Genomic DNA, 14,617 nt, shown 5'->3' with positions numbered 1-14,617 from the left:
TTTCTGTTTGACAGCTCATATTTAAAGATTTTTCTTCCAGGTCAACATTCATCTGTTATGAAAGAAGTGGAATCTTCTGGAAGAGTTGATAAAACTGGCATGGAATCACTGGCGGAGAGAAAAGAAAACAATTTAGTAGTGAAAAATGATGCAGTCCTTTCAGCAGGTTCCAAAGATGGAGATGGTGATAATATCATGAAGGGAGAAAAAAATATAGATGCAGAAAGGAAAGAAAATAGAAGTTTGACAGAGGAAAGTGGTGGCCATTCTGAAAAGAGAGAAGAAAATGAGGATAATAATATTAAACCTGACAGTAGTGGATCAGAGAACTCTGATAAATCACATTCAGAAATGACTTACATCTCCAATGCTGCTTCAGTGAACACTGAAGCAGCTCAGGCAACAGAAAATAAGTCATATTCAAAACTGGAGGATGATGCTGGAATGGCAGTCAATGAGAGTGATATTTCTACTGAAAATGGAGAAGAACAAGCTGAAATTTCAAAGAATGATATTGGAAACATTAGCATAATTCATGAAAACTCAAAGACTGACTTGTCTGAACAACTGGAAGAAGTCCATATTGGCAAAGATAAGCCAGGAAATCTAAACATTGTAGATAGTACAAAAACTGACAGCAATGACGAGAATAAGAAGAAAGACATGAGAACAACTAGTGCTGAGGCCAAAGTTGGAGAAGATGAAGAAGACACTATGGAAGTACAGAGTTATGGAAATGGCCAGGTAAAACGAAGTAAGAGCCAGAAAGAGAATGAGAAGAAAAGAAAACAAGAGACTGAAGAAACCAGACTTGACAAAGATCGGGAAGTAAATGCCGAAGAAATAAGCGAAGGACCAGAACTAACTGCAAGCAATGAATCTGTTGCAGAAGATTCAAATGATAAGTCTAAAGCAACAGACAAGACTGAGAAATGTGAGAATAAAAATAAAGATACAAATGCAAGAGAAAAGATGGACAGCAAAAACAGTAGTGGAACTGAAATTACCATTCCTGAGCAATCAGGAATGGTATTTGGTTCTGGAAGATCATTTGGCATGAATGAGATGGGAGGAAACTATGAAGTGAAAACACCATATGGAAATAACCTGTTTACATTAAGCAACAAACCAAGCACAGGTGGTGGTTTGGATGATGAACAAGTCAGAGGAGATGATAATGTAAACAATAATGAGGCATTGTCACCTCCAGATAATGACATGGCTGCTGAAGATACTGTAATTTACTCAAATGACTTTACAGAGAGTAATGGACAAACAGATAAGGAAGGAACTGACGTTGATAAACCTGCAGGGATGGAAACAAGAAGTAAAGCAAAGGCAAAAGTTGCTGAAGAGAATAAAGCAAATAAGCAGCAGGTATACTTACTATAATTGAAAAGTATACTATGAAATTCATAGCTTTATAAAAGTTTTTACAATTTTATAAAAGAGAGAGTAATAATGATACTTTGATAATTATAAATAAGAAAGTAATATGTATATTTAAAAAAAATGAATTGAACTACCCAAAATTAAAATGAAGGGTACAGTCAAATGAATATTGAGCAATATTTCTTCAGGAAACAACCTGTATCAGTTGTTACAGAAAGAAACATATTTTAGCTCACCTGAGCACAAAGTTGTCATGATGAGCTTGTGATCACATTATTTGTCAAAAAGTATGGCTGCCAGAGAGCATGGTCACCTTTCCTATAAGTATAAAGTGGGAACTTTAAATATTTTCTTGTATGAAACTGAAGCCCAATTTTAAGATAACTTTGCACTGATAATCCTTGTGTGACCTTCTACCAAGTTTGATCAGTTTATTCCAATTTCTAAAAAAACATGGCTGCCAGAGGGCTTGGTCACTTTTCCCTAAATGTGCATAGTGAAAACTCAAAAAGTCTTCTTGTATGAAACTGCTGGCCCGATTTTAAAATAATTTCACACAAATGATCCTCTACCAAGATTCTTTAAATTATTCTGATTCATGAAAAAAAAAATGGCTGCCAGGGCGCGCGGTCACTTCCCAATATGTTTATATTGAAAACTTAAAAAAAAATTCTTGTATGAAACAACTGACCAGATTTAAATTGATTTCACACAAAATTTGATAGCCCTTATGTGACCCTCTACCAAGACTGTTCAAATCATTCTAATTTGTCGAAATCATGGCCACCAGGTGGCTTAGTCACTTTTCCCTATATAGATAGTATAATGCATATTAAAATGAAAGTGGAATTTAATTTAATTGTGATTCTATAACTCTTCATGCTCAAGGCAAGCTATAGTTATTCCACTGTGTGCTTGTCTTTTGTCATCTTTTCATCAACAGTTTTACAGTTAATTGTCTAGAAGTCACAATTTTGACTAAATTTTTACGAAACTTTGTCAGAATATTTGCCTTAATATATTGATGCTGGGTGATCTGAGGTGAAGAAACAAAGTCATGTGTTAGAAAAATCTTAACACCAATGTCATTATTTTGTACCTGATTTACATGATTCATTACATCTAGATAACAGTTGAAGCTGGGTAATCTAGGGTCAATAACTAGATCACTATATCAAATCACAGGAAAATCTTATTAACATAGAGGCTATATTTTTAACATCTTCATAAAACCTGATCAGACTGTCTTCCTTTCAAGTTAATTTTCTCACTTGGTCATCTTGAGTATTAATGTTGGTCACTAGGTTTAATAATAGAAAAGCCTAATTTACACTTATAGACCACATTTTGTACTTGCTCTTCTTGAAGTATGGTTAGAAGATTTGTCTTTTTGAAATATAGGTAGAAATTGAAACTGGGTCATCTGAGGCCACAGTGATAGTTTATTAACTCTCTGTAGATCACAGTCTCTACCTACCTGATCTTCATGAAACATTGAGTGTCTGTGTTATCAACACTTATTTATTGTACATTGTAAGCCCCCCACCCACACTGACAACAAAGTTGTAAGGGGGGTATACTGGTTTCAGGTTGTCTGTCTGTCTGTCTGTCTGTCTGTCTGTCGGTAGACACAATCTTGTGTGCACCAACTCTCCTCATCCCCTTGACACAGTTTAATGAAACTTCACACAAGTGATCAGTAACAACAGTAGTTGTGCATGGTGCATGTTAGGTTCTTTCGGAAAAAAAAATGCAGAGTTACAGGACTTTGATTTTTGTTACTATACTACATACATGTACATACAGTCTGCATATGCAATCTTGTGTGTGCCTAATCTCCAGAACCCATGCACACAACTTAATGAAAACTTAACACAAGTGATCAGTAGTAACCCTAGTTGTGCATGGTGCATGTTAGGTTCTTTCAGAAAAATATTCTGCACAGTTATTGGGCTTTGTTTTTTGTTACTATACTATATACATAGAGTCTGCATATGCAATCTTGTACGTGCCTAATCTCCTGAACCCTTGCACACAATTTAATGAAATTTCACAGAAGTGATAAGTACCAACACTACTTGTGCATGGTGCATGTTACGTTCTTTTAGATAAATATTCTGCAGAGTTTTTGAAACTTGTTTTTTGTTAATATACTATATACATAGAGTCTTTATACATACAGTCCACATAGTTATGCAGTCTTGTTTGCACCAGAATGCAATGCACTGTGTCAGTGCTTGTGGGTGGGGGGGGGGGGGGAGTATACATTCATTACCTTCAGTGATAGCTCTAGTTTGGTGTTTTGTTTTCTAGTCAAAGAAGCCATCAAAAACAGAGGATAAACAACTTAAAGCTGCTGAAAGGTAAGTACACAGTATCAGAAAATTGTGTTGCTTTAAGGTATTGTTTTTTTAGCTCATCTGCACCTTGTATAGGTAAATGTTCAAGTATCCATCATCCTGCGTCAACATTTTTACTTAAACATCGTCTGAAACTGCTGGTCAGAATTACATCACATACTTGGATAGACCACTGTCAAGGTTTTACAAACAGTTGAGCTTAGCCCCTTTTAGGGGCTGCCAGAGCTAGAAAGAGAAATTCGTTGAAACTACATGAATCACTCAACAGATCTTCATCAAACTTGGTCTATAGCATCATTTTTAGGTCTGATTCCAAATTCTTTCAACTGGGAGATGTTAAACCATTTATGAGGTCACTGGAGTTAAAAATAGTAATACCTTTCAACAACTCTTCATAAAACTTGGTCTGTAGCATCATTGTAAGATTTTCTTAAAATTTGTTCAAATAGGGACACTTGACTGCTTTTAGGGACCATTAGAGGTGTAAGTAGAAAATTCAGTAAAAATTCTTTTCATGAACAGGTTGATGGATCTTCATCAAAGTTTGTCTGTAGCCTCTCTTAGTGGAGGCACTTGGTCCCTTGTTGGATTCCTTTATGATAGCTAAAATAGGAATAATTTTAAACAACTTATACTCATGAACTGATTGATGGATCTTCATCAAATTTTGTCTGTAGCATTATTATAAGGTCTTCTCCCAAATTTTTCTAAAGTGGATACTGGCCCCATTTAGGGGCCACTAGATCTTAGAACGGAATTATTCTTTAAAAAACTTCCAATGAGTCATGTGATGGATCTTCATCAAATTTTATCTGTAGCATCATAATAAAGTCCCCTCCCTATTTTTTTCAAATGGTGGTACTTGGTTCTATTTAGGGGCTGCCACGGTGTAAGAAAGAAAATCCTGTAAATTCATAATTAGACTTGATGAATTGCTCAATTAATAATCACCAAAGTTGCTCAGAAGCTATCTCTAAAGGTTGCAGTCCTCTTAAGGTGAGCAGTTTAGACCTGTTATATAAAGTTTATTAACCTTTAGCATGCTAGGTAAATTGTCGTCTGCTGCAAATGTCGTCTGCTAAAATTGTAAAGTTCATTCTATTTGCTCCAAAATTGGAAGAAATATTGTCAGAGTAGCAAACAGCTTGGAACCTGATCAGACGCCGATTTAATCGGCGTCTGATCTGGTTCCAAGCTGTTTGCAAAGGCTGTTAAATTCGCCTGCAGCAGGCTAAGGGTTAATACCCCGCCGTAAGTGGTTGGGGGATTATAGGAATGGTCTCCTTTCATCCTTCTGTCCTATTCATCCATAACATTTTGTGTCCGCTCTGATCTCCTAAACCCCTTGAGGGAGTTTCTTGAAACTTGGGTCACATGATCACCTCATCAAGATAATGTGCAAAACTCATGAGTCAGCCATGTTGACTCAAGGTCAAGGTGACAACTCGAGGTCAAAGGTTTGAGCCTTCCATTTTATGTCTGCTCTGTATCTCCTAAAACCCTTGAAGGATTTTCATGGAACTTGGATCAGATTATCACCTCATCAAGGCTATGTGCAGAACTCATGAGTCAGTCATGTCGGCTCAAGGTCAGGTCAAAGGTTTGAGCCTTCGATTTTGTGTCTGCTTTGTATCATCTAAACTCCTTGAAGGATATTCAAATTCATTGATGTTGACATACATTGACTCTAAAATATACTTTACAATGTCAATGCTTCCACAAAATACCATCAATCCTTTCACTATCCATAACAGTGGCAGGGATATAGCTGTCTTTCAGACTGCCTTGTTATTTTTGCTTGCCTGATGACAAAGTGGGCTGCAAGTGAACTGTACAGTTTCTGTTTTCTTGCAACAAATAACAATATGGAACAATTTTATTCAGCATGCTTAAGTTTAGTGTCATAAAGCTTTAAAAGAGTTGAAACATAAAGAAGAGGATTTTGTATTTATAGGCCCCATATTTCTTAGCATATAATTCTGTTATTATAGCTTCTGTTTGACTTCTATTGTTTTTAGGATATATTATTGCCCTGTATAGTTTGTTTTACTTGTTTTCAGGAAATTTAATGAGAAGTGTATAAAAATTCAGTTTCATGTTTTGACAAGTGAAGAGTTCAGGTTTGAACCTTCAAAAGACAAATGTATATTAGTCATGGGCAACAAGGAAATGGGAGGCTGGAAAAAAAAGGATCGCTTAATGAGAGAAAAAAGGTAAAGCATAAAGAACTGTTTGTTTTCATTTAAAGACACATCGGACAGTTTCCTATATGTATATGCGCAAAGAATTCTATGGCCAGATTTCTTTAGAGTATGTGTCCTGACTGATAATGAAGTTTGAAATGGAAATATTGCTTGATCTTGAATTATATGCCCTTGAAAATCAGAAAATACTAAAAAACCCAATTTTCAAGGGCAGATCATTCAAGATTAAGGCAAAGAAACTGTGTATTTTAAGTTATATTTCTGTTTTAGTCAGATTTGCATTCAGTATACAAAGTTTAAAGAAATTAGGTCCATGGGAAAGACAGGACTTTGAGATATCATTTTATCATGTTCATAGTCAAGGACAATAGTTGAACAGTGTCAATATTGAAATGGGGCAAAATTTTCTTAGTGATAGAATTTCTTCTTTAAACTGTGTTTACTGACTGAGAATCAAATAAAAAACAGAAAGGCGTAAAAAAAAACAAATTGTTCAATTCCATTATCCTGACCTACCCTAAATTTTTGACCCAACCCTAAATGTTTTTATGGCCTTGGAGAATATTTTTTTCAACTTTTTAACTAAAAACATGGTCAGTGATGTTAGAAATCAACTTTGTGATGCTGTAAAGGCTTAATCCCCTGATTTGTATTCATTTTTAGCTTGACTATTCAAAGAATAGGGGAGCTATCCTACTCACCCCGGCGTCGGCGTTAGCGTTAGCATGAGCGTCACACAAATGTTAAAGTTTGCATACCACCCCAAATATTTTCAAAGTCCATTGAGATATTGCTTTCATATTTTGCATACTTGTTTACCATCATGACCCCATTCTGTAAACAGGAGCAGACAACTCTATCAAGCATTTTGACTGAGTTATGGCCCCTTTTCGACTTAGAATATGCTTATTGTGATGTTAAAGTTTGCATACCACCCCAAATATTTTCAAAGTCCATTGAGATATTGCTTTCATATTTTGCATACTTGTTTACCATCATGACCCCAGTCTGTAAACAGGAGCAGACAACTCTATCAAGCATTTTGACTGAATTATGGCCCCTTTTCGACTTAGAATATGCTTATTATGCCCCCCTTCGAAGAAAGAGGGGTATATTATTTTGCAGATGTCGGTCAGTCTGTTGGTCGGTCGGTCGGTCTGTATGTAGACCAATCCGTTTCCGGATGATAACTCAAGAATGTTTGGGCCTAGGATCATGAAAGTTGATAGGAAGGTTGGTCGTGACAGCAGATGGCCCCTACTGATTTTGAGATCTGTATGTCAAAGGTCAAGGTCACAGTGACCCGGACCAGTTAAATGGTTTCTGGATGATAACTCAAGAACGCTTGGGCCTAGGATCATGAAACTTGTTAGGGAGATTGATCATGACCAGCAGATGACCCCTATTGATTTTGAGGTCAGTAGGTCGAAGGTCAAGGTCACAGTGGCCAGGAACAGTAAAACGGTTTCCGGGCCATAACTCAAGAATGCTTGGGCCTAGGATCAGGAAAATTGATTTGGAGATTGGTCATGACCAGCAGATGACCCCTATCGATTTTGAGGTCATTTGGTCAAAGTTTGAGGTTAGATTGGCCAGGAACAGTTAAACAGTTTCTGGACGTTAACTTGAGAACGCTTGTGGGCCAAGGGTCATGAAAGATGATAGAGTGGTTCATCATGACCAGCAGATGACCCCTATTGATTTTAAGATTATTAGGTCAAAGGTCAAGGTTACAGTGACCTGGAACATTTAAACCATTTCCAGACAATAACTTGAGAATGCTTGGGCCTAGAATCATGAAACTTGATAGGAAGGTTGGTCATGACCTGTAGATGACCCCTATAGATTTTGATGTCTGTAGGCTAAAGGTCAAGGTCACATTGACCCGGAACAGTTAAACCCTTTCCAAACGATACCTTGAGAACTTTTGGGCCTAGGATCACTAAACTTAATAGGGAGGTTGATCATGACCAGCAGATGACCCCTGTTGATTTTGAGGTCAATAGGTCAAAGGTCAATGTCGCATTAAACCAGAACAGTAGAACTTTTGTTTACAGTGAGCAAATAATTTCTGTTCCATGTGCAATTACTGAATGCATCAAGGGGGGCATTTCGTGTTCGACGAGCTCTTGTTGTAATGTTAAAGTTTTACTCATAGCTTATATTATACTATCAAGCACTGAGAATAGTCGAGCGCGCTGTCAACTGACAGCTCTTGTTTGACACAAAAATAATTTCCGAAAAGTCTCCCTTAATAAAAAATAAATCTTACCTACCCAATTTTTTTTTGAGCATGTTACCGGAAACAAAGAATTTTTTTAGGCCAAACATGAAATAAAGCAAATTATAGGTTACCCAGCTTTGGTCATGAATTGTCTGCCCTTGAAAGTCGGAAAATACTGAAAAATCTATTTTCAAGGGCAGATAATTTTAGATCAAGCACAGATACCTATGATTTTTAGCTCACCTGAGCAAGAAGTGCTCATGGTGAGGTAATGTGATCATGCTGTGTCTGTTGTCCGTCCGTCCGTGCATGCGTGCGTGCATAAAGTCATCAGTGGTCAACATTTGTGTTTAAACGATATCTCCTGCAAAACCACTACATTGATTTTGATGAAACTTGGCCACGATGTTCCTTGGGTGGTCTTCTACCAAAGTTATTCAAACGGTTCCGCTTGGTTGGACATACGGGCTGCCTGAGCTAAAAATAGAAAAAACTTCAAACAACATCTCCTCCTAATCCGATGGTCCGATTTTGAAATAATTTCACACAAATGGTTCTAATATGCTACCCTCTACCAAGACTTTGCAAATTATATTGATTCATCAAAAAACATGGTCGCCAGAAGGCATGGTCACTGTTCCATATATGTATATAGAGGAAACTTAAAAAATCTTCTTGTATGAAACTGCTTGTCCGATTTTAGTATAATTTTACACAGATGTGTGACACTCTACCAAGATTGTTCAAATTAGTTTTATTCGTCAAAATACATGGCTGCCAGAGGGCGTGGTCACTTTTCCCTATATGTATATAGTGGAAACTTTAAAAATCTTTTTTGTGTGAAACTGCTGGCTGGCTTTTAAAATAATTTTGCACAAATGGTTCTTGTGTGACCCTCTACCAAGATTGTTAAAATTTTTCTGATTTGTCAAAAAACATGGCTGCCAGGGAGTGGGGTCACTTTTCTTCTCTGAATCAATAATTATAGCTAGAGCCTTGATATTTAGCATGTGATATAACATTTGTAATGTCTTCCATAATTGTTCCAAGTATTGCTCTTGGTTGGAAAGGATGTGTGACATGTATATAATATAGGCTAACATAGAAGAAACCTAACTCTGTACTTCTACAAACACACTAATGAAGCCTTGTACACAGGTGAGTGATTTAGGGTCAGTGACCCTCTTGTTAATACATATTTATGTTTTAAACTTTATTCTTAATCAGTACACAAAGTTTAAAAGAAATCCTGTCAGTTGGAAAAATGTTTGCCTATATGCATGTACATAATGGAAGCTGTCAGATGTGTCTTTAAATTTAATTTAGAACTTATGCTCCAGATTTACTATTTCAAGCAAATCAGTTGGATATATCAGTATATGTTAGTAACTGTACCATGTCACATATGATTTGTATGAAAGTTTTTGTTGTCAGCCTTTCATAGACTTCTGTGTCACTAAAGACTTGCATGTAAACCTGTTTCTCAAAAATTGCTATGCAAAATACTTTCAAATGTCACACATGTCTCCTGTATCATTAGATGACCTCACAGGGCAAGTAACATAACTATTAATTTGTCACAAATAAACAAATACAGTGTAACTTCCGAAAACCGAACGACCTCCGGACCAGCCTAAAAGTTCGGTTTTTGGAAGTTTCCGGAATTCAGAAGTTTGAAAGTTTGTGGGCAAAGTGGACGTGGTGCACAAGAGTTATGTTTTCTTACACGTAGGATGAAGGAGATTTTTATCCTTTTTAACTTTACAATTTCATATTGATCAATTAATTTATTAGATTATTAATTAATTATTTACAAACATTAAGGATAATAAATACATAAATAACAAGTATAAGAAGAAACAACAGAACTTTAATAATAGCATTTACTTAATCATTTTCCACTTACATTTTACCATCTTTGGAGTCCCGAGTTCATCAACATTAAATTTTAATTAATGTTGATAATGCATAGTTTATTCGATGAAACTAATCATTTAAAACATCTATCGTTCTGTTGTTCAAACATTAAGAAAGTTTTTAACACATAAGATATTTAATTCATCATGTTTTCATAAATTGAATACAAACGAAAATAATCGCTAATTACTTCCTTACTTTCGCATCAAATGATCGTTGTGATTATATAGCGTGTCAAAATAAACGCGCACCGCTAATAAATAAACAAAAAAACATGTTGACAGCGTTTGTGGATTATCAAGTGACACTTTTAATCAAGCAAATATTTTTCTGTCCGGTTTTCAGAAGTCAATTTTAGTGTTAAAATATAAACGGTGCTTCAAAAATCGTCCGGTTTTCAGAATTCGGAAGTTACGGTTTTCAGAGGTTAATAATATATAGAAATAAGAACAGAAAAAATGGGACCTTGACTTTCGTGCAGTTTTCAAAGGTTTCCGGTTTTCAGAAGGTCCGGTTTTCGGAAGTTACACTGTAATAACAAGTAACATAACTATTAATTTGTCACAAATAATAACAAGTAACATAACTTTATAACTTTTAATTTGTCACAAATAATAACAAGTAACATAACTATTAATTTGTCACAAATAATAACAAGTAACATAACTTTTAATTTGTCAAAAATTATGCCCCTTTTTAACTAAGAATTTTTTTTGGGAAGTTTTGCATGTAAGCAGGCTGCTCAAAAATTACTAGGCCAAATGCTTTCAAGGGCCACACATTTCTTCAGCATCTAATACAATTGCCCAGGACATGTTACATAACATATACCACTTTTTAAGATAGAAATGTTATAAATGTAAGCCTGGCCAAGTGTTTCTCAGAAACTATCAAATGTTTCAAATTTCAGTACACTTCTTTGGTGTCTTGTCACGACCTCAGATGGCAAGTTTCATAACTAAGCTTACATCTTGGTAGAATTATGCTTTTTTTAGCTCACCTGTCACAAAGTGACAAGGTGAGCTTTTGTGATCGCGTGACGTCCGTCGTCCGTCCGTCTGTAAACGTTTGCTTGTGACCACTTTAGAGGTCACATTTTTAATGGGATCTTTATGAAAGTTGATCAGAATGTTCATCTTGATGATATCTAGGTCAAGTTCGAAACTGGGTCACATGCGGTCCAAAACTAGGTCAGTAGGTCTAAAAATAGAAAAACCTTGTGACCTCTCTAGAGGCCATATTTTTCATTGGATCTGTATGAAAATTGGTCTGAATGTTAATCTTGATAATATCTAGGTCAAGTTCGAAACTGGGTCAACTGCGGTCAAAAACTAGGTCAGTAGGTCTAAAAATAGAAAAACCTTGTGACCTCTCTAGAGGCCATACTTGTGAATGGATCTTCATGAAAATTGGTCAGAATGTTCACCTTGATGATGTCTAGGTCAAGTTCGAAACTGGGTGATGCGACTTCAATAACTAGGTCAGTAGGTCAAATAATAAAAAAACCTTATGACCTCTCTAGAGGCCATATTTTTCATGGGATCTGTATGAAAGTTGGTCTTAATGTTCATCTTGATGATATCTAGGTCAAGTTCGAAACTGGGTCAACTGCGGTCAAAAACTAGGTCAGTAGGTCTAAAAATAGAAAAAACCTTGTGACCTCTCTAGAGGCCATACTTGTGAATGGATCTTCATAAAAATTGGTCAGAATGTTCACCTTGATGATATCTAGGTCAAGTTCGAAAGTGGGTCAAGTGCCTTCAAAAACTAGGTCAGTAGGTCAAATAATAAAAAACCTTGTGACCTCTCTAGAGGCCATATTTTTCATGGGATCTTTATGAAAGTTGGTCTGAATGTTCATCTTGATGATATCTCAGTCAAGTTCGAAAGTGGGTCAAGTGCCATCAAAAACTAGGTCAGTAGGTCAAATAATAAAAAACCTTGTGACCTCTCTAGAGGCCATATTTTTCATGGGATCTTTATGAAAGTTGGTCTGAATGTTCATCTTGATGATATCTCGGTCAAATTCGAAACTAGGTCAAGTGCAGTGAAAAACTAGGTCAGTAGGTCTGAAAATAGAAAAACCTTGTGACCTGTCTATAGGCCATACTTTTGAATGGATCTTCATAAAAATTGGTCAGAATGTTCACCTTGATGATATCTAGGTCAAGTTTGAAACTGGGTCACGTGCTTTCAATAACTAGGTCAGTAGGTCAAATAATAAAAAACCTTGTGACCTCTTTAGAGGCCATATTTTTCATGGGATCTGTATGAAAGTTGGTCTGAATGTTCATCTTGATGATATCAAGGTCAAGTTCAAAACTAGGTCACATGAGCTCAAAAACTACGTCACTGTGTCAAATAATAGAAAAAACGACGTCACACTCAGTTCAAAACTGGGTCATTTGGGGACAGGTGAGCGATTCAGGACCATCATGGTCCTCTTGTTCATTTTTTGAATTTTATAGAAAAAGGTCTATACTTTAGCAGATTTCTCAGGGACTGTTGTACTGAATGCTTTCGAACTCCCCAGAAGTCTTTGACATCATGAAATGACCATTATTAATCCAGTTCCAAATCTCCTACTTAAGGTTACCTAATTTTGACCCTTTTTCAAACTTTCAAGCTTTTGTATGCTTTCTAGTGTTATGTGGAAAGGTCTCGGATAGTTGAGTACACCATCATAGACATTTCATGTTATATATTTACCCATTCAAAAGATATACTTAACTTTAAAAAATCAACCCCTTTGATTTCCTAGCTAACTAATTTCAAGCTAGTTTCAAGAGATTGTAAGGATTGAAGGTTATTGTTTCTAATTTTTTGAAACATGCTAAATTATAATTACTGCATGTAACTGCTATTTAAAAACCTTGCTTTTGATCTGATGTGTCTTACATTTATTAACAGTAAATATAGTGGTTGAATTTCATATAAATTATCAAGAGTTTTGTGTTGATGAAAAATGGTTGAAACTCAGTATCTCATATTTTTAGCTCAACTGTAACATAGTGACAAGGTGAGCTTTTGTGATCACCCTTCGTCCATCGTCAGTCCATGCGCACGTCCGTCCGTCCGTCAACAATTTCTTGTCTGCATGATAGTGGTTTCATTTGTAATTTTATTTTAACCAAACTTGCACACAACTTGTATCACCATAAGATCTCGGTTCGTTCCTTTCTTGAACTGGCCAGATCCCATTATGGGTTCCAGAGTTATGGCCCCTGAAAGGGACAAAATTAGCTATTTTGACCTTGTCTGCACATAAAAACTTGTATCACCATAAGATCTTGGTTTCTTTCTGGAACTGGCCATATCCCTTTATGGGTTCCAGAGTTATGACCCCTGAAAGGCTCAAAATTAGCTATTTTGACCTTGTCTGCACAATAGCAGCTTTATTTATGAATTGATTTTTACCAAACTTGCACAAAACTTGTGTCACCATAAGATCTTGGTTCCTTTCTTGAACTGGCCAGATTCTTATATGGGTTCCAGAGTTATGGCCCCTGATAAGGCCAGAATTAGCTATTTTGACCTTGTCTGCACAACAGCAGCTTCATTTATGATTAAATTTTAATTTTATGTTACTATAAATAGCTTATTTAATAACTTTTTTATTATTGGCTGTAGGGAAAAACCAAGACCACTGTGGTACAACATGGATGGTATCTCCAATTTTTAGGTGTATTTTGACATATCTGTACCTTGTAAGAATTTTTTTCTTTTTGTTTTTGGTTAAAGCAATGATACTCAGGTGAGCGATATAGGGTCATCATGGCCCTCTTGTCTAATCTTAAAATTTCTGCTGTCTTGAAAAAAATTTGAAGACTCATTCCAAAAACATGTGTAGTGTCATTTTTAGTGAAATTTTGGTTTTTTAAAAGTAACGACCTTGGTCCCCTGAGTGTCAATGTACCAAGTTTTATCTGTGCAGTATATATAAATTGTTCATCTTATAATACTTTTGCAGGAAAATTGAGGGATTTATCTATGAGATGGTCTATGAAGAAATGATTCCAACACGCCTTGTAGCAGGAGGCTCTTCAATACCCTACAAATACGTAATAATCAAACAAGATAAACCAGAGAAGGAATACTGGGATCATTATATGAAAAATTACAAAACAGGAGAAGGCTATGACAGGGATCTTACAGTGTCTTTGAAGTTGAAAAGCATAGGTAAGCTATTTTTAGCTTGTCTGATTTTTGAAAAAAAAAATCTACGCTTTATTGTCGTCACTTGATTGTTTTTATCTCAAACACTGTAAGAGCTACAGCTTCAAAACTTTGCTCACTTGTTTATCATCATTAGGGAACAATGTATTTCAAGACCCTGCATTTTGTTAGCATTATGGCTTTTTTGCACTTAGAAAATTTGAGTTATACATCTGAACTATAATTCTTTTCTTACATATTGTCCAGCATTTGCAGACAAGTGATGCCACCCATATATGGTGCTGTTGTTACCATTATTCACTACATATTTATTTCTGCCACTTGTAGTAGGCGAGACACTATCG

At 35.9% G+C, this 14,617-nt stretch overlaps 1 protein-coding gene across 1 annotated transcript in view; it reads left to right on the top strand.

Moving 5' to 3' along the window:
* The window catches only part of LOC128553867 (myb-like protein X), a gene marked incomplete at its 3' end in the record, with an annotated part of 29,118 nt that extends 14,842 nt beyond the window's left edge, over window positions 1-14,276 (top strand). Inside the window, exons 3-6 of the mRNA XM_053535059.1 lie at window positions 41-1,377; window positions 3,706-3,755; window positions 5,813-5,965; window positions 14,068-14,276. Coding sequence (XP_053391034.1) covers window positions 41-1,377; window positions 3,706-3,755; window positions 5,813-5,965; window positions 14,068-14,276 — 1,749 coding nt within the window. The remainder of the gene's footprint in view (window positions 1-40; window positions 1,378-3,705; window positions 3,756-5,812; window positions 5,966-14,067) is intronic.
* Window positions 14,277-14,617: the final 341 nt, after the last annotated feature.

This window comes from Mercenaria mercenaria, unplaced genomic scaffold (assembly GCF_021730395.1).
Source record: "Mercenaria mercenaria strain notata unplaced genomic scaffold, MADL_Memer_1 contig_4413, whole genome shotgun sequence".
Lineage (NCBI taxonomy): Eukaryota > Metazoa > Mollusca > Bivalvia > Venerida > Veneridae > Mercenaria > Mercenaria mercenaria.
The sequence above is the reverse complement of the archived record's forward strand: the minus strand, read 5'-3'. Positions and strand labels throughout refer to the sequence as shown.